This window comes from Herpailurus yagouaroundi, unplaced genomic scaffold, assembly GCF_014898765.1.
Source record: "Herpailurus yagouaroundi ecotype Mexico unplaced genomic scaffold, PumYag 140, whole genome shotgun sequence".
Lineage (NCBI taxonomy): Eukaryota > Metazoa > Chordata > Mammalia > Carnivora > Felidae > Herpailurus > Herpailurus yagouaroundi.
Window position 1 is genome coordinate 3,552,013 of NW_024412395.1, and position 27,857 is coordinate 3,579,869.

Genomic DNA, 27,857 nt, shown 5'->3' on the forward strand with positions numbered 1-27,857 from the left:
GCGTCCGGTGTGAACCGGAAGCCCCGTTGGGAGCAGCCGCCGCGGAGACTCGGCGGCACCGGCTGTGTGGTGCTGTTGCTGACATGGGCAAAAGAGACCGGGGAGACCGTGGTGAGACGTGGCGCTGGCGCTCTGGGGCCTGCCTGCACTCGCCTTCCCCGTCGTCCTGTGTCGTAGCCGCTCCGGGCTTCTCAGCGGCTGCCGGCCCCGCAGTGTCTCGCGGCCTGTTCATGCTGTCGCGACAAGCTGCTGGGCAGGGGGCGATCCCTGACCTTTGGGCCGCCTTGCGTCGTGGGCCGGGTGGGAAGCGTTGGAGGGAGAGGACGCCAGCGGCACGCAGGTGGCTCTTGGCTAGGGGTGCATGGCGTTGGTGAATGAAGTACGGCTGCTGCCAGGTTCCTTCGAAATGTCACTCAACAGTGCGGAGGGAACCTTAGGCTCCTGCTGCGCTCACTTCTGTGTCCGTATCTGCAGATAAGAAGAAGTCTAAGAAGCGGCACTACGAGGATGAAGAAGAAGATGACGACGACGTCCCCGGGAACGACTCTCAGGAAGCGGTCCCCTCGGCGGCTGGGAAGCAGGTGGATGAGTCCGGCACCAAAGTTGATGAATATGGAGCCAAGGACTACAGGCTGCAGATGCCGCTGAAGGACGACCACACCTCGAGGCCCCTCTGGGTGGTAAGCATACCCTCCGCCAGGGCAGAGCCAAGCTGGTTCGGTTTTTGGACCCCAAATGGAAATGCAGGGTACTGCCCTCCAGAGCTGGCTGGGAGACGGCTTTCACACATGCTGTTTGAGCAGCCTGAGAAGGAGCAGGTACCCAGGGCACACTAGCCTTCGTTTCTAGCCCCTCCTTCTCCCCTTCCCTTCAGTTCTACCACATGCGTGGAAATACTTTTTTATTTACTGAGCAAATGCTGTTTATTGTGTAACATTTTAATTACCCATCTACAAAAAGTAATGGAAGCTATATATTTGCTAGGCTACTCTGTTGCTTAGCTCGAAGTAGGTAATAGTCTACGTTTGTTTGAAAACTAACCTAAAGGTACATTGAAGATAGCCAATAAGGTGGGCTTTCCCTGTGAAGAAGAGTGGAAACCGACTTCGGAAACCTGCTCTTCTAATCTCTCCATTCCTTGGATCTGATTAAAGTAACAGGCCCACAGTTGGCTGAAGGAGGGCTTACAAAAATATCCTTGGTGTTAAAGATCCCTTTTTGGGCAGCTTATCTTTTCTGGGTAATGGTGTGGGAAAGAGTCTAATAGTCTCTACACTTCATTTGGTTTTTTTGTTTTTTGTTTTGTCTGTCATGTCCATTTGGTGTTTCTTAGGCTCCTGATGGCCACATCTTCTTAGAAGCCTTCTCTCCGGTTTACAAATATGCTCAAGACTTCCTGGTGGCTATTGCAGAGCCAGTGTGCCGACCAACCCACGTGCATGAGTACAAACTAACTGCCTACTCCCTGTATGCAGCTGTCAGTGTTGGGCTACAAACTAGTGACATCACTGAATACCTCAGGAAGCTCAGCAAGACGGGAGTCCCTGATGGAATTATTCAGTTTATTAAGGCAAGTGGGGAGCTAAGGCCAGCGCTTTTGCCTTCCTTGTGAATGTGTTAATAGTGGACAGGTACTACCCATTGTCAACCTGTGGCCATCATGAAGATGCCATTCAGATCTCGTGTGGAGAGACATAACTGATTCCCACAGCTGCTTCTCTTCTGGATCTCTTCTTGCTGAGGCCACACTTCTCATGAGCGCTCTGATACAATGAACACTAACACATTGGGGATACTAATTCAGGCCCATTCTGGCCAGGGTTATTTGGGAATGCAGCCAGAAGTGAATGGTGTTTTGGACTGAATTGTGTCCCCTCCAAAATTCATATGAAGCTGTAACCCCTAATGTGATTATATTTGTAATGAGGAAGTAATTAAGGTCAAATGGGATCATAAGAGTGGGGCCCAGATCCAATAGGATTAGCATCCTTTTAAGAATAGTCATCCAGAAAGCTCAGGTGCTCTCTTTGCATGTGCACAAGGAAGAGGTCATATAGGCACATAGTGAAAAGGTAGTCAGGAAGAGAGCCTTAACTAAAAACTAATCACTGGCACCTTGATGGAGGACTTCTAGAAATGTTTCTGTTGTTAAATCACCCAGTCTGTGGTGTTTTGAACAGCAGCTGAGCAGACTAATATAAGTGGTAAACTCTGTCTAAGGCTGAATTCCTGCACGGGACCAATAGTCAACACTTTCCATTAGGGAAAATCAAAAAGAACTTGCAAATATTGAAGTGGATAGGGTTCCATATGAAGAGCATTGGACATGCTTGGGTTTGTCCTGAGAGACAGGTCAATGCCATTCAGAATAGATGACAGTGGCTTTTGTCACCTTCAGCTGATCTAAGGGAGTTGGATTCAGACCCCCAGATCTGGTGAGTGCCACAGACCGTCAGTACAGTGATGCATCCGATCTCAGGGAAGCTGACAGGAGCCCTCGTAGGAGTTCTGTCTTCTTGTGATACGGAAAGGTGCCCAGGGAGAAGGGCCTCACCTTGCTGGAATGAACCCTGCATTAGCACACTGGCTGTGCTCAGTCTTGGCCTGGAACCGCCTACAGGAATGTAGGTGTTGGTATAATGCAGCAGGGGATCCAGAAGGGCAGCAGCAGGGGCTGGTCACAGCCTGAGAGCTGAGCGGCAGATCTCCATGGCCACCACACAACCTCTGCTGCTTTCCGTCCTAAAGATTGCTGGGAACCTAGAAGATTTCAGCTGTAGTCTCTTCTGTCAAGAAGCTTCCATTCTGTTTTTTTAATTGTTATTTTTAAGTAGGCTTCATGTCCAGCACAGAGCCCAGTGTGAGACTTGAACTCTTGACTGTGAGATCAAGACCTGAGCTGAGATCAAGAGTCGGATGCTTAACTGAATGAGCCACCCAGGCACTCCAAAGCTTACATTCTAGTTGGGAGAAATAGGAACATTGGTGAGGAGGCCAGGGGGTTTTGCATTTAATTTACACAGCAATTACTAAATACATGCTCTGTGCCAGTTTTGTGCTGGGACCTGTAATAATGCTGGTGTGGCTGGATGAACCATTGGATTAGGTTGGGGCCTGTGGGAATGGAGAAGAAAAGGGAAGGGAAAATAAAAGATTTTACGTAGCATTTTATAAATTAAGATGTGCATCAGAAAGAGCCAGGCAAAAGCAAGGTTTTACTCTCAAGAGTAGAGTTTAATAAGAAAAAGCTCACCTTTGGCAGACCTGACTTCTTTAGGATTGCACATTGGGTAAACTGAAGTCTTCACTTGGTAGGTAGTAAGACATGCCCACTAATGAATGTGTCTCTAGTGAGCCGAGTATTGCTAATTGTGCCTGTTGGATGTTGTCACTCTTTGCAGCTGTGTACTGTCAGCTACGGAAAAGTCAAGCTGGTCCTGAAGCACAACAGGTAAGGGATCCTGTGACAAGCCCCCCAAGGCACTTGTGCCCTGTGCAGAGCAAGTGGCAAGGAGCTGATGTCTGTGGGCTGTCTGTCTGCACCAGCACCTGCTCCCCTGAGTAAGGGGATAGAAGGGATGAGCGAAGGGAAGTGACCAAAACTGGGAATTCATTTACTGGCCACCGTGTTCCCCACTCCCGAGCAGTGACGCTCAGGCTCAGGCCACTCCTTATTTGACCTCAAAGCCAGATTTTGTCCACAACCTCATTTGTTATATCTTGGCCAGTAGCTCGCAGCTCAGATCTGGCCAAGGGTATGGGAGACTAAGAGATTGAGAAAAGCACAGAGCCACTATTTCCAGCCCATCTGATCAAATGAGCCACAGAACCTTCTGGAAATGGTGTACTGCTCAGTAGTCACCTCCTTCCCTCCCCTCTTTTAGGTACTTCGTTGAAAGCTCCCACCCTGATGTCATCCAGCATCTTCTCCAGGATCCGGTGATCCGAGAGTGCCGCCTGCGGAACTCTGACGGGGAGGCCACGGAGCTCATCACAGAGACGTTCACGAGCAAGTCGGCTGTAAGTGGGCTCCTGGGTCACCCTTGGTAGTGGGAGCATTGGGACATTCAGTTCAGCATTTGCATCTTGGGACCCTGCTGTCTTACTATTTTTTTTTTTTAATGTTTATTTATTTTTGACAGAAAGAGAGAGAGACAGAGCATGAGCGGGGGAGGGGCAGAGAGAGGGAGACACAGAATCCGAAGCAGGCTCCAGGCTCTGAGCTGTCAGCACAGGGCCTGATACGGGGCTCGAACTCACAGACCACGAGATCATGACCTGAGCTGAAGTCGGATGCTCAGCCAACTGAGCCACCCAGACACCCCTCCCGTCTTCTTACAGCTGCAGTTGCTTGTTCAACTTTGGCTCTTGCTTGGTGGCATGAGGTTTCATTGTTGCACAGAGGTTCAGATCCTGCCTTTCTTACAGATCGCCAAGACTGCTGAGGGCAGTGGTGGGCCTTCCACTTCCCGGGTGACGGACCCACAGGGAAAATCTGATATCCCCACAGACCTGTTTGACTTCTACGAACAAATGGACAAGGATGAGGAAGAAGAAGAAGAGACCCAGACAGTATCTTTTGAAGTCAAGCAGGTTAGTGAATGTACCCCTCTCCAAGCAGCCCAGCCCTGCATGGACTCTGCGGTCTGTGTGAGAGGAAGGGATCCCCGTGTCTTCCTGAAATTGCTTTCTCCTTTATGGTGTCTGTGAGCTGTGGCATCTTTCCTCCTGATGGGGTTAGATCTGAGTGTCCTGTGACTCTGGCTGCTGGGTCAGTCTTCACAAGTTCCTGGGAGATGTGGGAAGTGTCTGAGGGGCATTTTGGTGGTTTTGGTGGCATTTTGGTGATTGGATTTAATTTTGTCTGTGTCCTTAACTTGAGTTGCTTTTCTGTGCTTTAACCCAGCTGTTATCAAGCAGATATCTACTTGATATCAAGCAGATCAAGATCTGAAATTGTAAAAGCCTACATAAAATGCTGTCTTCTTGACCATTAACCCCCTTGGATTATGCATAGTTTATGAGCATGCTTTGGATTTAACAAGATTATAAATGTCTTCCATGCTCACTCCCCAGGAAATGATTGAAGAGCTCCAGAAACGTTGTATCCACCTGGAGTACCCCCTGTTGGCAGAGTATGACTTCCGGAATGATTCTGTTAACCCTGATATCAACATTGACCTGAAACCCACAGCCGTCCTTAGACCTTATCAGGAAAAGAGCTTACGGAAGATGTTTGGGAATGGACGTGCCCGCTCAGGGGTCATCGTTCTTCCTTGTGGTAAGTGACACCTGAATGAAGAAGGTGGCCAGACTCTTCTGTCATGGTCTGCCAGCTTTCTGTCGCTCTCCTTTGTGTGCCCTTCTCTAAATCATACCTGGCCAGGGAGCAGCTGAGGTCAGATGACGCCCTGATCCGTGACCTAACAGATATTTGAGTGCCTGCTGTGTGCAGGGCTTTGACCTTAGCAGTGGGGATACAGTGGTGGATAGAACAACACTTCCGACCTCGGGGAGCTCATTTTGGTTGTAGAGACAGATGGTAAACACATCGACTAAGCAATGTGTAAGATCTTGGGCAGTGACAGTGATGTGGGGCAGGTGCTGTCTTTTTTTTTTCATTTTATTTTTTATTTTTAAAAATTTACATCCAAATTAGTTAGCATATAGTGCAACAATGATTTCAGGAGTAGATTCCTTAGTTCCCTTTCCCCATTTAGCCCATCCCCCCTCCCACAACCCCTCCGGTAACCCTCAGTTTGTTCTCCATATTTATGAGTCTCTTATGTTTTGTCCCCCTCCCTGTTTTTATGTTATTTTTGTTTCCCTTTCTTGATGTTCATCTGTTTTGTCTCTTAATGTCCTCATATGAGTGAAGTCATATGATTTTTGTCTTTCTGTAACTATTTTCGCTTAGCATAATACCCTCCAGTTTCATCCACGTAGTTGCAAATGGCAAGATTTCATTGTTTTTGATTGCTGAGTAATACTCCATTGTATATATACACCACATTTTCTTTATCCATTCATCCATCGATGGACATTTGGGCTCTTTCCATACTTTGGCTATTGTTGAAAGTGCTGCTATAAACGTGGGGGTGCATGTGTCCCTTTGAAACAGCACACTTGTATCCCATGGATAAATGCCTAGTAGTGCAATTGCTGGGTCATAGGGTAGTTCTATTTTTAGTTTTTTGAGGAACCTCCATACTGTTTTCCAGAGTGGCTGCACCAGCTTGCACTTGCAGGGGCAGGTGATATCTTATACACTGGAGTTAGGGTCTCATCCTTTGCAATCAGCTTGTGAGTGTGTGTATTTGGAGACTTCATAGCAGAGAAGCTTTGCTCATTCCTGGATGGCTTATTACAGTGTGCACATCCAAGAAAGGAGAGTATAGCCTCCTTGGCACCTGTCTGATATCATTTGTCCTAAGTCATGTCAGGTCCTGGCTGAGGTTCTTGGCCAGAGGTCACAGCACATTCACCTGGGGGCCCTACCTCAGACTTGAGGAGGTTAGAATCTCCAGGGGAGAGGCCTGTGCCTCCACATTCTTTTTTTTTTTTTTTTTTTTTTTTTTAATCTCCCTGGGTGATTTTGATGCACATGCCTGGTGAAGGAGGAAATGCTGTTTAAAGGAATAGCTTGATTTTTATCTTGATCTTCAAATGGTGGAAGATAGTAAACTTGGAAGCCCTGGAATTTCGCCTCTGTCTTTGCCAGTAGTGTACACATCTCCCGTATGCCTGAATTCTCAGCCCAGCATGTTGTGCAGTCTAAGAGCTGCCTTGTACTGGGCCCTCGGTGTGGTCTGTGTGCCAGGCACACTTTTCCTCTGAGGCACCACCTTCCCATGGCGGGGGCCACGTGTACCTCCGCTTTCGTTTCCTCGTGTTCACAATTTCAGCAATAAGAGGGTCTCTTATCTCTGGTGAGTTTTGAGATTTCAACATTAGAACAAAATTCATGGAAAATGCCACAGGAGGGCCTGGTGCCTGTCTCTCTTAATTGTCACATTTGTGCGTGAGCTGGACGTGTCTCCTTTTTATAGAGAAGAAAACAGACCTTGGAGCAAGAAGTGCCTCATGGTATCGGCTGTGAGGGTTATTGCAAGTAATTCACCCAGATTTGTGTGTGGATTCTGTCTGTGTCCTTCAAAAAAATGTTTTTAAATGTTTACTTTTGAGAGAGAGAGAGACCAGCATGAGCAGGGGAGGGGCAGAGAGAGAGGGAGGCACAGAATCCGAAGCAGGCTCCAGGCTCTGAGCTGTCAGCACAGAGCCCGATGCGGGGCTCAAACTCACGAATCGTGAGATCATGACCTGAGCCAAAGTTGGACGCTTAATCGACTGAGCCATTCAGGCACCCCTGTCTTTGTCTTTCATTGCAACCTGGCCTTGGGTGGCATTGCTTTGGTTTCACATAGGTGCTGGCAAGTCCCTGGTTGGTGTGACAGCTGCCTGCACCGTGAGAAAGCGCTGTCTGGTACTGGGCAACTCAGCTGTGTCTGTGGAGCAGTGGAAAGCCCAGTTCAAGATGTGGTCCACCATTGACGACAGCCAGATCTGCCGCTTCACCTCCGATGCCAAGGACAAGCCCATCGGCTGCTCCATTGCCATTAGCACCTACTCCATGCTGGGCCACACCACCAAAAGGTCCTGGGAGGCTGAGCGAGTCATGGAGTGGCTCAAAACTCAGGAGTGGGGCCTCATGATCCTGGATGAAGTACATACCATACCAGGTAAGCAGGCTGAGAGCCGAGCTACCTGCTCATTGCAGAGACAAAAATTGATTTCTGTTCGTTGGGTGGAGGGAAGACTGCTCTGTAGTTCATCTGTCTTGCTAGAAAGGTCTGCTGGGTAAAGTTTTAAAGTAAGTCCGAAGCATGTGGGGGGGTGGGCATGAGGGTGGGTGGCAGACAGCTTCGTGAATCACTGGCCCACAGTAGTCATTCAGAAAATGGCTTTTCCCTTCTTCCTCAATCTTACTGTTGTAGTTCAGTTTACCCTTAACCGGTTGGCTTATGGTGCTGTGAAAACTGGACCAGCAGCACTGAAGTCCTTGCCGTAATGGTGTTTGTTTTATTTGAAGGCTGAATTGAAGTATTGATCCTTGATACGTTACAGAAGCCCAACTTCTCCAAGTGTTGCAGGCAGTCTTTTTTTAAAAAAAATAGCTATATTGATACAATTTCCACCAGTAAAAACTACCTATTAGAAATGTACAATTCAAGATTTTTCACAGGTTTATGGAGTTGTTCAGCCGTGACCGTGATCCAGTTTTAGAACCTCTCCCTCATACTCATTTACAGTCAGTGTTTTCAGCTCCAGCCCCAGAGAACCATGGAAGTGCTTCCTGTCTCTATAGTTGACCTGCCTTTTCGAGAAATACCATAATGTGAATCATATGATATATAATTCATATATGTTTTAAGGAATGTATGTTATATATAATAGTAAATATTTCATTTATTTTCCAGACTCATATAATATATATTTTTTTAGATGTGGCTGTTTTTACTTTGCATTATGGTTGACCCATATAACATTGTATTGGTAGTATCTGCCCTTTTATTGCCACATAGTATTCCAGTATTCATTGATAAAACAAATGAAGGGGAAGCTCTGGTAAGTTAAATGTAAATTAGGGATTTCTCTGCATGAAATGAAATCAGAGGCATTTTCACATAGTGTTCAAAATACTGCCTAGGTGGCCCTAGCATCATTCTTTTCAGTTAATGAGAACCCCTCCAGCCCTTCTGCATGTCTGAGGGTACCTATCGATGTTCACAGCAAGCCACGTAGGGATTGGGGGTTGTTCAGGTTGAAGGAACAGGGCAGCATTAGTCCCAAGGTGGGAGAGTACTTGACACAGTCCGACAGCAGCAAGATGACTATGCGGCAGGAGGGACATAGAGGAGAGCAGCCAAAGCCAAGGTTAGAGAGGGCCAGGCAGGATAGAGTGTGGGCCAAATCCTATACGTAGGTCACTGTAGGGTGTTGGGCTTGTACTATATGAGTGGGTGGGAAGCCATTTGAGGGATTTGAGCAAAGGGTGACATGATCTGATTGTCATGTACTATGAAAGTACCACCCTGGCTGCTGTGCTGAGAATAAACGGAAGGAGGCAAGGGTAGAAGCAGCTGGATGGGCCCAACCAAGAGGTTTGAACCAGTAAGAATAAAGGTAATCTACTTCTGGATGTGTTGTGAGGGCAGAGCTGACAGGCTGGCCCTGAGACCTGAAAGAAAGAGAAATCAAGGATGACCATATGGGTTTTGGCTTGAGCAACTGGAAGGAAAGCTACAGAACTGGGGAAAGCTGTAGAAGGAACAGGTTTGCAGAGTGCAGGGGTTCGGCTTTAGGCACGTTCATTTGATTGCCAGTTAGACATTCTGGCGGTGGCAGAGATGTTAGAAAATGGGCAAAAGACAAGAGTAGACATTTCACCAAAGAGAATATACAGATGCCTAGGAGCCTTTGAAAAGATATTCCGCGTCATTAGCCCTGAGGGAAGTGCACATTAATACCATGCGACGAGATGCTGCCACACACCCATCAGAGTGGCCACGATGGAAAATACTGACAATAACTGACGAGAGTACAGAGCAGCTGGCATGCACCGCCAGAGGAATCACAAAATGTACAGTCACTGTGGAAAGTTGGGCAGTTTCTTAGAAAATTGCCATGTGACTCATCAGGCCCACCCCTGGGCATCTGTCCTAGAGAATGAAAACTCAGGTTCACACAAAAACCTGTACATGAATGTTCTTAGGGGCTTTAGTCAGAGTCTCCAAAACCTGGAAACAACCAAAATGCCCAACAGTGGGTGACTGGATAGACAAATGGGAAGGTCCCTCCCCTGGAACTCTTTTCAGCCACAAAACAACACACTGTTGCTACATGCAACAACTTGGAGAAATCTCAGAGGTACTTGCTGAGCGAAATCAGCCCATCTTGGAAGGTTATATAGTGTATAGTGCCTTTGAAAAGACAAAACTAGTGATGGAGAACAGATCAGTGGGTGCCAGGGTGTGGCTGTAAAGGGAGAACAGGAGGGAGTGTTTTGGGGGTAATGGGTTTGTCTGTATCCTGATCGTGGTGGTGGTTACACAGATCTTCACATGTGTTAAAATTTAGAGAACCAATCCCATCCACCCACAGCGAAAGGTCACTTTTTACTGTGTGCTAATTTAAAAACTAAACTCCAAAAAAAAAAAAATTTAAGGAGCAGGAGGTTACTGGCTCTGATTGGATTGGAAATCGATGACCTAGAGAATCACATCCTACAAATGAGTTTGGAAGTGCTGTGCAGTGGTTCATTTGGAGTCTGTGTTTGAAACTTGGGAAACCTGAGTATGTACTTAGTTTATGTTGATGTTCGTTTTTAGCCTAGGTCCCAGGTTTCAGAGGGCGGCAGCCAGGCTTGAGATTGGTTGTCTGGTGATGAGGATACAGGGTGTACCCCACAAAATTTCATGCTTGCCATCTGTGTGTTTTCTCTTCCTGATTCACTGGGTCAGTTTGTCTCTGGCTGGGTAGGAGAGTAAAACCAAACAGCTCTAAATAGAATTCTGAGTTCAGTTGTGTTCTTGTGAGATCCTTGGCCTGGCCATGCTCACTGGGCCAGAGAGCCAATGTTAAATTAGGGAATTCTAACAAATCACAGCAAGATTCTTGATTGTTAAACAAGTATACCACGTTGGATGAGGTAGAATGATAAATCTTTGAGATTTATCTCAAGAGGTAAAGATGGCTGTTTTCTTTTAGACATCGTCCAAAAAGAGTCCTATCGTGTCACTCACTGTATTGATAAAATATCAGTAATTGCAGACTTGCATGTATTAAGTGTTTACTGCACTGTGCCACTTTCATTATTTTAGGAAGTATTTATTAAGAACCCACTATGTATCAAGCACTGTGCTTGGACTAGGGACGAAGTGGGAGACAACTGACACCTGTGACATGTACAGCAAAACAGATCACATCCACAGAATATGTATTGTGATTCTATTAATACAAAGTTTGGATGACAAGTGAGATGGTGATTCCTTTGAGGGGGGAGTGTTGGTATTGACAGGCGGGGTCAGAGGAGAGGCTTCTAGGTGCTAGGAACACTTATCTTGACCTGGGTGATTTCACAGGGACATAGCTGTGTAAAAACTTAACCATCTGTACACTGTGTCATATGTGGGTTCCTCCTCCTGACAGCCCTATGGCTGTTGGAGAATGTGGTAGTGGGACGTGGCTGGTCTGTAGGGCAGATGCCACAGCGGGGGCTTCTTTCTGGCTGCAGAGTATCCAGGCAGGGAGCGGACTCATGCTTCCCTTGGGTTGATAGCATCTCTGGGCTGTCCCCAGCGCTGCCTCCCTGGCACTCGCATGAGGTTGCTGTCTCCATTGCCTTGGCTGCCATGCCCTTCTGACACGAGGAGCCTGGTCTGCGGCCCTTGGCTCCCCTTTTTTTGGAGCAGCACAGTCCTTGGAGATAACTATGCTGCTGGTCTTTGTCTTCAAGTGTATGTGCAAACCACCTTAAGCTTGGAAGACCTGGACACTTACTAGGGGCCCAGACAGTCTTCTGCTATCTCACTGTTCTTACGTTTTTGGTTTGTGTTCTGGTGCAGCCTGACCCTTCCTTCCTCAGATTGTTAACCTCTGTTTCTGCAGTATCACTAACCTCACTTTTAATTGTATTATAAGATAAGCGAAACACAAACATTTTAACCTTTTTTTGGAATATTAGTATTTTTAAAAAATTTTTAATGTTTTATTACTTATTTTTGAGAGAGAGACAAATTGCAAGCAGAGGAGGGTCAGAGAGAGAGGGAGACACAGAATCTGAAGCAAGTTCTAGGTTCTGAGCTGTCAGCACAGAGCCTGACCTTGGGGCTCGAACTCAGGAACGCGAGATCATGACCTTAGCCGAAGTCAGATGCTTAACTGACTGAGCCACCCAGGCGCCCCGGGAGTATTAGTATTTTTAAAGGATGAGCCCATGGAAACCCATTAATTGGTTCTTTTTGAAATTAGTATCTTAATCCCATTTATGTGTTTATTTAATTTGATAAACCAGAATTAGAACATTCCAGACAGAGACAGGAGGTTGCTGGTGGACCAGATGAATCTAATTGGAAAGCTCAGAGAAGGGAGTTTCCTAAGGAGGGTGACTGGGGTTTCATGTCTCCCTGTTGTCTCCTGCTTTCTGGGAAGATGGTAGGAAGTCCAGCAGACCCGGCTCCTTTTGTTTCTCTGATCCCATGGTCACCCAGCCATCTTCCTGGTATCCTGGGTACAAGTTTTGGGATGAATGCATTCCTTGCATCATTTGGAGCTCACTGGTGTTTTAAGTGTTACATCGTGTTTCAGATCGCCATTTGCACTCCTGTTGGTAGCTTAGCTGTTACAAGGAAGGATCCTGGGGCTCACTGATTTGGAGCTTCCCTAAAGCCATTTCTCCCTTTTGTTCTCTTTTTCTTCCTTCTTTTGGACAGGTCTGAAAGTGATGATTAAGTGTTCTTGCCTAGTCATTCTGGTCTAGAGCCAGGTTCCTATGATTCAGAAACCCGGGGTTAGCCCACTTAGTGTCACAGGCCCGTGTAAAGTCGCAAGGCTGTGTGTGGTACTTGAGCATTTAAAAAAGTGACAGTGTTGAGGCACCTGGGTAGCTCAGTCGGTTAAACCTCTGGCTGTTGATTTTGGCCCAAGTCATGATCTCATGATTTGTGAGATGGAGCCCCACATTGGACCTTGTGCTGACAGTGCAGAGCCTGCTTGAGTTTCTCTCTCTCCGTCTCTTTCTACTTCTCCTCTGCTTGTGCTCTTTTTCAAAGTAAATAAACATTTAAAAAAATGTTAAAAAAAAGTGACAGTGTGAATGCATTGATTGTTTCCCTAGCCAGGATGTTCCGACGGGTGCTTACCATCGTGCAGGCCCACTGCAAGCTGGGTTTGACCGCCACCCTCGTCCGGGAAGATGACAAAATTGTCGACTTAAATTTTCTGATTGGCCCCAAGCTCTACGAAGCCAATTGGATGGAGCTGCAGAACAATGGCTACATCGCCAAAGTCCAGTGTGCCGAGGTAGCTTTCCCCTTCCTGGTATGGCCTCGAGAGAGGGATTCCACCCATGGTTAAGGGGAAATGGTTCAGGTCCCCTCCCCATGGGCAGATACACAGTCAGGACTTGAGCAGAAGTGTTGCCACTTTATACTGTTCCCTCAGTCCCCCTGTGAGGTGGGCAGTGTTCTACCCACTCCAAAGACTTGTGAAACAAAACCCCCTTCCAGGGGCACACAGTCAGTGAGTGCTCAAGTCGGGATGGTAATCCAGGCTAGTTTGACCTCCAAATCCACTCCTCCTTTTCCCTGGGAGTGAGCACCTCTGGATGGTCCTGCCCACCCTCACCTTTGAGGAGTTCCTGGGTGCTCCTGTGTGGGCCACCATCCAGGCCACCCCAGGGTCAAAGCCTCTTGGTTTTGGTGTCCCCAGAAGGCACCTGTGGCCTACATCATTTCTAAACACATTGGGAAACACATTGTCCCAGTCTTGTTCCACAGTGAATACCTGCACAGGTAAATGCTGAAAATACGCATTCAAAGGTAAGTCTTCTCAGAAGGAACAATTGCAAACATCCTTCCTGGCAACTTGAAATGACTGTCACTCACTGGCTAGGGTCAGGTGGCCTCTGTCCCACAAGGGCAGAAGGGGGCCTCTTGGGTAACGGTGAGTGTGAGGAACCTGTGCAGGTAGACTTGCTCTGCTGAAAACTTCCTTACCCTGTAGTTGCCTCTTCATAATCAACACGCATCCTACGAAACAGAGCATTGCCGGAATCTCTGAGGGCCCTAATCCTCTCCAGCTGTGTCTCCCCTCCCCTGCCAGGGGATTCACTGTCCCACGACAGAACTTGTCATCCTCTCCCTTTATTATTTTACCTCTTGTGTATATTTCCATCACCTACTTTGTTTAGCGTTGCCTTCAAAAAAAGTCTTCCTGTATATGAAAATAGAACCTAGTTTTGTGTGTTCTCGTATGACTTCTGTCCCTTGCTTGGTACTTTTATCCCTTGCGTAATGTATTACTTTTGTGATGATGCAGGTAGCTGTGCTCTGCAGTATTCCATTGTACAAATATACCACAACAGGATATATGATGAAATACTACACAACACTAAAAATAATGTTGACAGACACTTGGGTTGCTAAGTTTGTCTTTGTAACAGCTTTATTGAGGTGTTAAGTTGATGTTTCATAACATCCACCTGTTGTAAGTAAGTAAATTCTGTGATTTTAGTCAGTGTAAGGAATTATGTAGCTGTCCTCACCCTCCAGTTTCGAATTGCATTTCCCACCACCCTGTCACCACCCCAGAAATTTCCCTCATGCCCATTTGCCATGAATCCCTGCTTCTGCTCCCAGCCCTAGGAAGCCACTGATTTATTCTTCATAAATTTGGAGCTTAGTGTTTTGTTTTTGTTTCTGTTTTTTTTTTTTTTGCTGTTGTGATAGTGTTGCTGCAAATATTTTTATATCTGTTTTCTGGGGCCTTGGGTCATTTTTTTCTAAAGCAGTGTTGTTTGTACTGTGGACTGTGGTCCCATAGTAGGCGGTGACATTACTTTATCGGGTCATTATCAGGAAAGAATAGAATCTGCCAAAATGCATAAGTACATTAAGGGTAGATGTTGTTTTTTGTTTTTGTTCTTGAGTATATGTTTAATACAACTGTGTTCATGCATATGAATGTTTAGTTTGTGGCCTAAAATGATTCAACTGTGAAGGCCACTGCTCTGGCACATACACCCAGAGGTAGCATATCTGGGTCAAAGGCTGTGTGGCTGTTCTCTTCACTAGTTGTGTCCTAGAAAACACTGTTTTCCAAAGTATTGGACCGGCTGACACTCTCATCACGGGTGAGTGAGATTACTCCACATCTTCTCTAGTACATAATACTGAGTTTTATTTTCTTTTAATTGTTTGCTGACATACTAAGTATGAAAGTGGTATTCCTTATGACCTTAATTTGTATTTTCCTGTTTACTAATGACCTTGAGTATTGCTTCCTATGTCTGTGGACCATTCATGTTCTGTGAAATGCATGATTTTAAAGATTTTACTGTGGAAAAAGAATTGCTTTGGCTATAAAGAACTAGAAATCCTAACGGAGTCATAACAGTACACAGCCCAGGGGGAACCAGAAAACAGTGGCAGCGAGACCTATGAATTCGAGTTCAGGCCAGTGGTAGGCATGGAGCGACAGCAGCTGAGTCCACAGTGGTTGCAGCATGAAGAAATGGTCTGTGGTGATCACACAAAAGTGGCACTGGTCACACCCCAGAATTCAGAGCCTGTCAGGATAGGCTTTGTGGCCTGTTCAATGCAAAGTTTCCAGAGGGTCATTTTTGTGTGTTCACAGCTTTGAGACCTTTAAAACCCATGGCACTTGAGTATATTTGTCTGAGTTTCCTTAAGCTTGCCAGTAGCCCATGCACAAGGGCCTAGCACAGAGGAGGCCCCAAAGAGTGTTCCTGTCATTCTTATTTGAAGGATCTAATTGTCTCAGATGTGACCAGTGGGACCCCTTCAGCCTGGCTCCTGTATCCATTTGACATGTCCCCATTCTTTGAGCACTTCCTTGCTTTCTGGCACAGCAAGGTATTTTAGGTTTATCTGGTACTTTCCCTACCTATTCTGGCCCTGGAAATCAGCCATTTCTCCAAGGTGCCCTTTTAGCAAAGAATGGAATTTACAAACCAAGATCTAGGTGCTAGGTGTTTTCATTACTCCTAGGATGTCATTGCTAGGCTAATTCAACAGACAGAGCTAGGAGGTATGTGTGCGCTTCTCCATAGCAGTGCTGTGTGTAGACTTGTGTGTGGAGGTGTGGTCTAAACGGGAGGGATTACTTGGACCACTGGTTGAGAATCTGGTTTCCTTTACTTACTTGGAGCTGGTGTGAAAGTAATTCCCCAGATATCGATGCATTTAAAAATCCATGTGTTTGGGGTGCTTGGGTGGCTCAGTCGGTTGAACATCTGACCAGCTCAGGTCATGATCTCGAGGTTTGTGAGTTCAAGCCTCACATTGGGCTTGCTGCTGTCAGTGCACAGCCTGCTTCAGATCCTCTGTCCCTCTCTCTCTCTGCCCCTGCCCTGCTGTGCTCTCTCGAAAATAAATAAAACATTAATAATAATAGTAATAATAATAATTATTATTATATCTATGTGTTAAGAGATAAATATGAGAGTGTCCTTGTTCAACATTAGGTACTTGATTTTGTTTTGATTTGTTTTAAAGCTAGTTCTGCTAAATTAATGGTCTTTAAAAATTTCCAGTTGTGTGATGTTTAAATTTGCAAACTGACCCTTGATTCTTACTGTGTCGCAGGTTTGGTGCCCGATGTCTCCTGAGTTTTACCGGGAGTATGTGGCAATCAAAACGAAGAAACGAATCTTGCTGTATACCATGAACCCCAACAAATTCAGAGCTTGCCAGTTTCTGATCAAGTTTCATGAAAGGAGGAATGACAAGATTATTGTCTTTGCCGACAATGTGTTTGCCCTGAAAGAATATGCCATTAGGCTGAACAAGTAAGAAGTGAAGAGTTGGAGTTGCCCCAAGGCAGCTTAATCTTCCCCCAAACCCAAGTGCAGAAGGTGCCTGGTTTTCCTTCTTTGCCTCTCAAAGTTCTCTTAGGGTCTGAAGGTCTGGTTCTGCAGCAGCCTGGTCACCCTCAGCCCAGGGGTCAGGGGCCAGAGTCATGCTGCTTTGGTGGGGCTCCATCTATGAGCTGGGCTCCGAAGGTGGGCACAAGTTGGTATCTGGAATGGCAGGCCGAGTGAGCACTCTGGTGGAGCTGAGGTCAGACTGTACAGGGGACAGGAAGGCAAGGCTGGCTGGGCCAGCATCCCAGCCAGCCCTGCATCTAGACAGAGCTTCTCAGGAAACACCAGCGGTGTCCTCAGTGGCCCCTAGTCCCACCTGGATGCTGTGTTAGCACTGCTTGTGTAGACACTAAGCTTAGATTGAGGGACATGGATTCAAGGAAAAAAGTGAAGGAGGAAATCCTGAAGAGAGTGGTGACCAGAACCTTGGCTGAGGGTCTATAGCCCCTCATTTTTATGGGCCTCCCTCTGATATTCTTGCATGGTGGAGGGCTTCCCGGGAGGGAGCAACCTTGCAAGAATTCCTTTTCCCACTGATGTTAATTGGGGGGTGATTCTGTGGTCCTCCTAACACACCTCATTCTTCTTTAGACCCTATATCTATGGTCCTACATCCCAGGGAGAGAGGATGCAGATTCTCCAGAATTTCAAGCACAACCCCAAAATCAACACCATCTTCATATCCAAGGTCTGTGTGCCCTGCAGGGTGGTGGTGAGGCCTCAGCACGCCCAGGGCTAGAGGGGACACTGGGTGATTGCGAGGGCCATGAATTCATGTTTGTTGAAGGGACGTCATGTGTCACTTCTCATTCCCATGTTTCCAGTGTCTGGTGACAGGAATGCTTTCTGATGGGTAGCAGAAGGAGCACTTGTGGGGTTGAATGTGTTGTGGACAATTTATAAAGTCTCTTTGCTTGACTGAGGTTTTCCCCACTTCTTTTGGGGATATAGGAATTTTAAATTGTATTTTCTCTATCCCAGGGGAAAATTTTCATTACCTATTCTGGCAGAAGTGGACATTTAGATGAGGTTCTCTTTGTGGAGTTTTTGCCTCCTGTGGGCTGTGGGCAACCTTCATCCTGGCTGTTCGTGTGCCGTGGTGCGGTGGGCAGTGGATGTAGGCACGGTGCGAATGCACAAAGGCCCAGCTTGGTGATACTGTTGGAAGCTGTGGCCGAAGAGTGTAGAGCAGGCATTCAGATTAGAACAGGCCCAAAGCTCAAAATAAATCCGGTTTGCCAATAAAGTTGATCATAGCTGGGTTAGTAAGTACCACACTTAGATATGTGCTGGGAACCTCCATGGTTGGAACCCTCAAGCCAAGGCCACTACCCTGACCAGATCTAGCCTGGTGTGGGCAGTGGGCCCTGACAGGTCCTGTGTCCCAACATGTGCTGATGGTTTCATTGACCTCCAGTCACCAGTGTAGATGGTTTTGTGCATACATGTTTCTGTAGCAAAAAAGAAGAGTAATCCTTTACAAAGAATCTCTGTCGATAGGCCCTCTTGTCTCTGGTCCCTAGCTGCCTGGCCTGGGAGCATAAATGAGATGGCCGGTGGGGACTGGGAGTCCTGACCCACTTCTTTAGGACAGCTCTCAGGAGAGTTCACAGAAGGTCCTAGAGGCCTGCCTTCATCCACAGGACCCTGGTGCAGAGGGAAGAGGATGGGTTTGTCTCTCTCAATTATCTTTAGAGCTTATTTAAATTCCAGGTCAACTGATTGTTTTCTTTTTGTCCCAGATAAAAAACAAACAAAAAAAAAATTTGTCAAACTCAACGCTGTTTCATTTCTGTAGGTGGGTGACACATCGTTTGATCTGCCAGAAGCAAATGTTCTCATTCAGATCTCATCTCATGGTGGCTCCCGGCGGCAGGAGGCCCAGAGGCTGGGGCGAGTGCTCCGAGCCAAAAAAGGTAAAGGCGGCCTTACGCCTTCTGCTCCAGCAAGTCTTTCCTTTTGAGCCACTTGGACTCAGAAGAGGGTAGGGCTGTGCTGCCTGCATGCTCGTGGTGGTGAGCAGGCACCCCGGGATGCCGGGACCCCGGCTAAGTAGATGCCACAAGGAGGGGTCCCAAAGCAACGACCAAGATCAGCGTGGCTCATGTTCTTTCTCTGGCCTTGGAGTTCCTTTGTGGGCGTTCTCCATGGCAGCTGCCTGCTCCGCGTTGGGTGTCCTCAAAGCCGAGCTGTCGCGTTGGTAGGCCATCAGGGGCCAGGGAAGCGGTGTGAGTGTGCAGTGCTGTGGACATAAAAGGCAGGAAGCAGAGCTGGGCCGCCAGTGCCATGTGGGAGCTGGAACTGAACCCTGGGCCTTGAGTCAGGAGTTGGGGAGGGCTTTGGAAAGAGCAGCTCCGGCAGCCACATGGGGATACTTTGCGCGCACCCTGTGAAGAGTCCTGCCTTGGGCGGCAGCTCGCAGCAGGGGTGTCGTGCTTAGTGAATGAGGGTGCAAGGCCGGAGTCTCTGCTTGTTACCTGTGGTGAGAGGGCCCTGACCCTAATGGTGGGTGTGGCAGGGACTGACTCTTAGAGTGGCCGCGTCTCTCCTCCTGGTACCAGGCAGGCCCTAAGACCAGGACACAGGCCCTGTCCTCAGGGAATTCGCTTTCCTTAGGGGCAGCTGGACTGCTAGGGTGACTGGAAACAAGGGTAGGGGCATATGTTGGAATCGTACTGTTGTAGAATGTGTTTAAGAGGTGGCTGATTGTATTTAAACTGGAGACAGGGCATGTTAGTAGAAATAGCATGAACTTGAGCACCAGACCACCCTGGTGACCTTGGGCAGGTAGTTTGCCGATCTGAGCCTTGCTTTCCCATCCAGAGTGGGAGTGACAGTCCTCTTGAAGGACTCTTGAAGGACTCTTGTGAGGAGGGAGCCATATATAATAGAACTCTGTAAAAGGCTGCTGGAGAAACAATAGCTTTTATAAATTGACAGGAATATCATCTGGCTAGTATATGTGAATGTATCTCATTAACTTATGCCTTACCCATTACCTCCCCCCAAAAGAAACAAATCTACATTTAAAGCCCCTTTGAATTTGAGTAGAATTTGTTTTTTTAAAAATACTATTTGATGTAACGTATTTGGCTGCTATCTTTGCATCTGTGAGCTCTTGTAAGACTAAGAAACAATTGAATTCAGAGGCAGTACACAGATATTGAACCTGCTGACATTTGGACTGTGAAGCAAAATGTGCAGATTTTCCAGAAGGATCAGGTTTTACAGGCTTCAGTATTTTCTGTCCTAGTTTCTGTGATCATTCTTCTGCTCTAGGTTTTTTTTCTGACCTGGGTTTTTGTTTTTTTGGGGGTTTTTTTTCTTTTTTTTTTTTTCAAGCAACTTTATTGAGACAGAATTCACATACCATATAGTCGGTCCACTGGAAGTGTATAGTTCATTAATTTGTTGTTTCTTAATGTTTATTCTTGAGAGAGAGATACAGAGAGCGAATGAGAACAGGGAAGGGGTAGAGAGAGAAGGGGACAGAGGATCCGAAGTGGGCTCTGAGCTAACAGCAGAGAGTCCAACGTGGGACTCGAACTCACAAACTGTGAGATCATGACCTGAGCTGAAGTCAGACACTTTAACTGACTGAGCCACCCAGGTGCCCCAGTTCATTGGTTCTTTTTTTTTTTTAAACGTTTATTTTTGAGGAAGAGACAGTGTGAGTGGGCAAGGGGCAGAGAGAGAGGGAGACACAGAATCTGAAGCAGGTTCCAGGTTCCGAGCTGTCAGCACAGAGCCTGACACAGGGCTTGAGCCCACGAACCTTGAGATCACGACCTGAGCTGAAGTTGTATGCTAACCAACTGAGCCACCCAGGCGCCCCCATTGGTTCTTAATATAATTGCAAAGTGTGTAACCATCACCACAGTCTGTGTTTAGAATATTCTCATCGCTGCAGGAAAGAAACCCTTTCCCATTGGCAGTAACTCTTCCTTTCTTCTTGCCTCCCAGCCCCACCTGCAGGCAATCACGACTATTTTTACCTTGATAATTGTGCTCATTCTAGACATTTCATATGTATGGAATCATGCAGTCTGGGTCTTCTGTGACTGCCTTTTTCACTAGCATGATGTTTTCACAAGAATCATCTTTATTGTAGTATGTATCAGTATTTCCTTCCTTTTTAATGCTGAATAATATTCCATTGTATGTCTTATTTATTCGTTCTTCTATTGACAGACACTTGGGTTGTTTCCACTTTTGGCTCTTAGGAATACTGCTGCTATGAAAGTCATGTGCAAATTTGTGTGGGCGTATGTTTTCAGGTCTGTTGGGTATAACTAGGAGTAGATTGTTGAGTCATGTGGTAACTCTGTTGAACATCTTAATAAACTACCAGACTATCCTCCAGAACGGCTGCACCATTTGACACTCTTAGCAGCAATGTGTGAAGAATCCAGTTTCTCTACATCCTTGACAATAGCTGTAATAACCTTTCTTTAAAACTTTTTTTTATTTAAATGTTTGTTTATTTTTGAGAGAGAGAGGGAGAGAGAGAGCATGTGCAAGTTGGGGAGGGGCAGAGAGAGGGAGACAGAATCGCAAGCAGGCCCCAGGCTCCAAGCTGTCAGCACAGAGCCCAACGTGGGGCTCGAACTCATGAACCATGAGATCATGGCCTGAGCCAAGTCAGACGCTTAAACCTTCTGAGCCACACAGGCGCCCTGATCTTTTTTGATTCTAGCCATCCGAGGGAGTGGCAGGTGGTACCTCATTGTGGTTGTGGTTTGCATTTTCCTGATGACTAATATGTTCAATGCTTTTCATGGGCTCATTGGTCATTTGTATATTTTCTTTGGAGAAAGGTCTGTTCAGGGGCACGTGGGTGGCTTAGTTAAGCCTCCGACTCTTAATTCACCTCAGGTAACGATCTTGTGGTTCATGGGTTCAAGCCCCACATCGGGCTCTCTGCTATCAGTGCGGAGTCTGCTTAGGATTCTCTCTCCCTCTCTCTCTGCCCCTCCCCTGCTTGAACTCTTTCTCTCTCTCTCTCAAAATAAATAAATAAACAAACAATTAAAATTTCTTTAAAAAGAAATGTCAGTTCAGATCCTTTGCTCTTCTTATAATTGGGTCATTTGTCTTTTCATTATTGGCTTGTAATAGTTCTTTATATAGTCCAGATATAAATTCCTTATCAGATACATGCTCTGTAAATATTTTCTCCCATTCTGTGGGTTGTTTTTTCACTTTCTTAATGGTGTTCTTTAACCAAACATTTTTAATTTTGATGAAGTAAGTGCCCACACAGAGTCCAGGCCATTAGCCCCTTGACTGCAAAGCTCTCCCACTGCATTGTGGTTGACCCTTGAACTGTAGTTTGAGCTGTGGGGGTTTTTTGGATAACTACAGTACTGGGAGTGTACTTTTGTTCACGATTTTCTTAATAATGTGTTCTTTTCTCTGGTTTACTTTATACTAAAAATAGTATGTAATATATATAACATGCAAAATACGTATTCATCAAGTATTCCATATTACTGGTAAGCCTTCTGGTCAGCAGTAGGCTATTAGTAGTTAAGTTTGGGGGGAATTAGACATTATGTGGGTTTTCAGCTCTTCAGGGTTAGGGGTTCAGCGCCCTAACTCTCACATTGTGCGGGGTCAGCGTACTTTTGAGCCCTGGAGCCTTGCTTCCAGGCATCGTAACAGCTAATCTTGTCCTTTTTCCTTCCCTCTCTCTTTTTATATATGTTACATATGTGCGTATGTGTGTGTGTATGAAATAATAATATATATAAATAGTATTAATTATAAGAAATATATTTTATTTATGTTTATATATAACATATATAATATTAATTATTATATATATATATTTTATTAATTACATCCAAGTTAGCTAGCATATAGTGCAAAAATGATTTCAGGAGTAGATTCCTGTGATTCATCCCCTATGTATAACCCCAGTGCTCATCCCAACAAGTGTCCTCCTTAATGCCCCTTGTCCATTTAGCCCATCGCCCCTCCCACAGCCCCTCCAGCAACCTTCTGTGTGTTCTGTATATTTAATAATCTTTTACGTTTTGTCCCCCTCCCTGTTTTTATTTTTGCTTCCTTTCCCTTATGTTCACCTGTTTTGTATCTTAAATTCCACATGAGTGAAGTCATATGATGTTTGTCTTTTCCTTGCCTCCCTTAAGGAATGGTGGCAGAGGAGTACAATGCCTTCTTCTACTCATTGGTGTCCCAGGACACACAGGAAATGGCTTACTCAACCAAGCGGCAGAGGTTCTTGGTAGACCAGGGTTATAGCTTTAAGGTATGTATTCATTAAATGCGTGGTGAGAATAGAACCGAGGCTTGCTTTGTGCCCGCACCTCCAGGAGAAGGGGGAGCCGCCATCGGCACCACTGGGGGACAGCTTAGGCAGGCACAGAGCATGAGGGCATTGGAAACCCCGCCTCACGTTCCCTGTATCTCTGCACGAATTGCCGGGGACTTTGAGGGAAAATATTGTGCAGGATCCCTTCCTGCCCCGGGCTTCCCACAGTGAATGGTTAAAGAATGGGGCCTCCGGAGTGAGGGGTCTGGAGTGTCTACTTGTTCAGATTTTACAGTTGTCTTGGAAGAAGAATGTTAGCTGTCAGCAGGAAGATGTGCTTCCTGGCAGGACTCGGGACACCTCAGAGCTATGGCCGTCACTGTGCCAACCTGAGCCCCTTGGGATTACTTTCCTGCACCAGCAGTGGCTGTCCACTGGAGCTCAGGGTTTCCCAGGTTGTTCACACACCTGATTTGTGATACAAGGTCGGCTCCAGTGGGGCGCCCCGCCAGGTGCTGGGCGAGCTGTGCTGTCAGTCAGCCTCAGGGGCCTCACGGCACAGGTGTCCATGCGCTATGAACCCACGGTTGTGCAGTTTGGGAGGTGCTAACGTTTTGGCTGACTTCCACCGGCTGCCATGTTTGTGTTCTCTTCTGTTGACACAAGTGGAAAGGTTATGTCACGATTTTGTGCCCCTAAAGGTTTTTGTTTGTGGGGGTGGATGGAGGGTGCTGGAAGCTGGGGACTAAAAGGACACCCCTAGAACATGTAGGTTCCCAGATGCTTGGTTCTCAGAAGACTGCAGGCTGCCTTTTCAGATCCTTTCGCTTGTGTCTTTTTCAGGTTGGCCAGTTTCTGTCATTAACCGTAGATAAGAGGTCAGGGCCGTCTGACCCCTCCTTTTTTAGCTGGAAGCAGTGACAATTTCAGATTTCTCATGCTGGGCTAGAGGACAGGATGGTTGACTGTATTTTGAAGGATTTGCATTATGACCTTTTTATGTGTCTGTGAAAAGTAGGTGGTGATAGTAACATTCATACGTCCTGATCCCTGGAGAGTCCAGTGAGAGAACATGTGCCAAATCAGGTCATGTCCTGGGCTTTTTGGAAGGTGCCCTTGGCAGAAAGGCACCTGGACCTGCGATTGTCTGCTGGTCGGAGGGGCCTTTGCCCCGCTTGCCTTCAGAGCCGCCTGCTGAGAGCAGCCCGGTTAGAGCTCCTGTGATCATGACCCTGGACTTCCCAGAGGGGTGGTCAGGCCAGGGCAGAAACGCCCGATGTTTATGCTCTGGGCCTGTGGCCTCCTGAAGGGCTCAGCCAGATCCCTACTTCTAGGCCTTTTTTTCTCATTAAAATTATGAGAAGATTTGGGGGGGGCCCGCCCCCAAGATTTCTCTACGCCATCAGTCCTGGCTTTCTTCAGGAATTGGTAGGCCTCATAGTGAGTCACCTCCAAAGAAGGGAAAACCACATCTCTACATGCTGTTCTCTTGCTGTCTTAGAAGAAAGTGCTGCAAACCCACCTTGACATGCTCTCATTTTCTTTTTTTTTTTTTTTTTTTTTAATGTTTTTACTTATTTTTGAGACAGAGACAGAGCATGAGCAGGGGAGGGGCAGAGAGAGAGGGAGACACAGAATCTGAAGCAGGCTCCAGGCTCTGAGCTGCCAGCACAGAGCCTGACACAGAACTCGAACCGACAGACTGAGATCATGACCTGAGCCGAAGTCAGAGGCTCAACCGACTAAGCCACCCAGGCGCCCCGATATGCTCTCATTTCTAAGTGCCGTCTTGCTGGAAGTCCTATGGGCCAAGCCCAGGGGGCTGAAGACCCTTCCTGAGGGCGGCAGGCTGTGCCCTCCATCTTTGGTCCCTTCCTTTACCTGGTGCAAGGTGGAATACTGCCACGGGGGCGCATTAGAGTTGTCAAGGTCCCGTTGGTCGTCTGTAAGTGATTATGGATTTGCGGTTCTGGGAGTAGGTGTCTCTGGAATTTCCTTCCCATCTCCTGCCCCGCAGTCATCAGTTAAGCTCCCTGTTACAGATGGCTCTGAAGCTGGTCTCTGCATTGCCAGAGAGGAGCTCTCCGTTTTTAGCCACCTGCTCAGCTGGGTCCGAGGGAAGCAAAACAGAAGGGGCCATATGGCCTGCTGATTTCGGCTTTATAGGTGATCACAAAGCTGGCTGGTATGGAGGACGAAGAGCTGGCGTTTTCCACGAGGGAAGAGCAACAACAGCTCCTACAGAAGGTCCTGGCAGCCACTGACCTGGATGCAGAGGAAGAGGTGGTGGCAGGAGAATTTGGCTCCAGGTCCAGCCAGGTGAGTGAGCGGGTGAGGCCCCACCTGCCAGTTCTCCCAAAGGACAGAGTTCTTATGCGCCCGCATGCACTGCGTCCCCTGTGCGTGTGCAGGTGCGCGTGCACACCTGTGCGACCTCCATAAAGACTTGGAAAGACCAGGAAGCTGTGGAGAAGAAAATAACAGAAATTGCCCCCGTTAACCTTTCGGTGCATCCTTCCTTCTGGACACGCTGTTTCATGTGGCCACACCCATAGTCTGTGGCTGGCCCCCTGCTCTGTGCACAGAATGGGGGAGCCCAGGATGGCAAATGTGGCCCCAGGCCGGCTCCCAGGTGGCTGCAGGAGGGGGTGTTGCAGGCCTGGGCCCGCCGTCCAGGGCCTTGCACAGGCCAATTCAACTCTGGCTTCCTCCTCAGTAATAGAGCTAAGCTGTCCAGCTTAGGTGGGTCTAGTCCAGTAAGCTCTCCAGTAAGGTGGGTCTAAGGATCCTCTCCCAGCTAGTTTCAGTATTTATCTTGAGAAATGTAGAGTTCTGTCTCTCTGTCTCTCTGTCTCTCTCTCTCTCACATTATAAAAAGAAAATTTAAATAAAAAAAAATTAAAAAGGAGCACCTGGGTGGCTGGGTTGGTTGAGCGTCTGACTTTTAATTTTAGCTCAAGTCAAAGCCCCATAGAGGCTTCACGCTGAGCATGGAGCCTGCTTGAGATTCTCTGTCCCCCCCCCCCACCCCTCCTCAGCTAGTGCTCTGTCTCTGCCTCTAAAATAAAATTAATTAAAATATGTAGAGTTCTCTGAAAATAGTGAACTTTCCATTTATTCTACAAATAGTTACTGAATGCCTGCCTGTGCCCAGCCCTATATAATATGGTATAACTAATGAAAGTACCATTATGGGGAGTTCTTATCCGGCTCTTCCAAGAGAAAAGTACGGTGTAGTCAGGTACGTTGGAAACTATATTGATATTAGAGCTAAGAGGTGAGCAGTGGTTGGGGTAAAGGAAGAAATACACTGTCCCCTGGGAGGTGCTGCCCTTCCTCTAGACTGAGACTGGGGGACCAGACCAGCTCGGAGGTGTCTGAGCCTTCCCTCATGGATGCTTCAGGGAAACTTCTTGCCTCTCACTGTGTCCTTGGAATGCCTGGTCAATCCCACCAACCAGGGAGTCACCTAAGGTCAGGCTGGCATTGCTTGGTGCCTGTATGTCCTCAGGCTTGTAATCTGGTGCAAGTGGTGTGCAAGGCTCTGGGTCAAACCCTGCCTGTATGATTTCTGTTCACACCATGTATGTCAAGACAGATGTGGCTGTTCCCATTTTATAGATGAGTTCATTGAGGTGCAGACATTCAGTATTTGTCCACAGTGAGAGGTAGATCCAAGATTCAAGCCCAGGGCTTTCTGGCTTTCCACTTGATTCAAAACCTTATGGTGGAGTCTTGAGCTGTTGGGGGACCACTGTTCTCACTGTTGAAAAATTCTGTTCATAAATTGTTAGTAAGAGGCAGAATAGCATTATGGTTAAGAATAGGGAATCTGAAGCTGGCTGCCAGAGTTGAAATCCCGTCTCTTTAAGAGCTGTGTAATCTTGGACAAGTTACTTAATCTCTCTGTGCCTCAGTTTCTTCATCTGTAAAATGAGGATTATAATGATTGGGAGGATTGGATGAGTTAATAACATGTAAATGCATGTGAACTGTTTAGTATAATACCTGAGACATAGTAAGTAGTCAATAAATGTTCTAAAAAAATATTAAAAACTTTGAAAAACTTACTACAATTATAAATGTTCTAAAAGGAGTGTCTTTCCCCTTGTAAACTAACCTTGGGCTGGGTCCTCCCCCAGGTGTCTCGGCGCTTTGGCACAATGAGCTCTATGTCTGGGGCCGACGACACCGTGTACATGGAGTACCACTCGTCACGGGGCAAGACTTCCACGAAGCACGTGCACCCACTCTTCAAGCGATTCAGGAAATGATGGCCACAAGGTCACCCAGGTCAAGCCAGGGTGCTCAGCACCAACGCTGGAGAGGGATTTTCCATATCATAATCTTTCCTCTGGCATTGGCCAACATGATCTAGATGCAGTGTTTGTTAACTGTATTGAGGAAGATGCATCGAGAGCTTGGCTCTGTCTTTGTGAATCATCCAGGGCTTTTTGAAAAAGTTGGGAGACTATATTTTTGGGGGTTTCTAGACCATTTTTCAATCTTGGGGAGTGGTCATTCCTGTATATAAATCTTTGTAATGTTTAAGGTGTATAAATGGAACATTTAACAACTCTTTTTTTCTTTTTTTTGACGTTTATTTATTTTGAGAGAGTGCATGAGCGAGAGCAGGGGAGGGGCAGAGAGAGAGAGAGAGAGAGAGAGGAGAGGAGAGAGAGAATCCCAAGCAGGCTCCATGCTGTCAGTGCAGAGCCCAGTGCAGGGCTCAGTCTCCCGGTTGGTGAGATCATGACCTGAGCCAAAATCAGGAGTCAGATGCTTGACTGACTCAGCCACCCAGGTGCCCCAAGCATTCTTTATTACAGGTGTTCTTATGCCTTGTCACAGGCAGGGGCTACGTCTAGGTGACAAACCTCCATCAAGGCCCCCTTTGTAGTAGGCACCAGGGAGTAA

General features: G+C 46.8%; 1 protein-coding gene across 1 annotated transcript; it reads left to right on the plus strand.

The window, feature by feature from the left end:
* Positions 1-27,517, plus strand: ERCC3 (ERCC excision repair 3, TFIIH core complex helicase subunit). Its single transcript, XM_040474758.1, has 15 exons — positions 1-111; positions 475-680; positions 1,334-1,570; positions 3,402-3,451; positions 3,885-4,020; positions 4,429-4,593; positions 5,077-5,281; positions 7,425-7,739; positions 12,896-13,080; positions 16,386-16,588; positions 17,255-17,351; positions 18,462-18,579; positions 22,819-22,937; positions 25,107-25,259; positions 27,083-27,517. Exons 1-15 carry the CDS (start codon positions 84-86, stop codon positions 27,212-27,214), a joined length of 2,349 nt encoding a protein of 782 aa, XP_040330692.1. The 5' UTR covers positions 1-83; the 3' UTR covers positions 27,215-27,517.
* Positions 27,518-27,857: the final 340 nt, after the last annotated feature.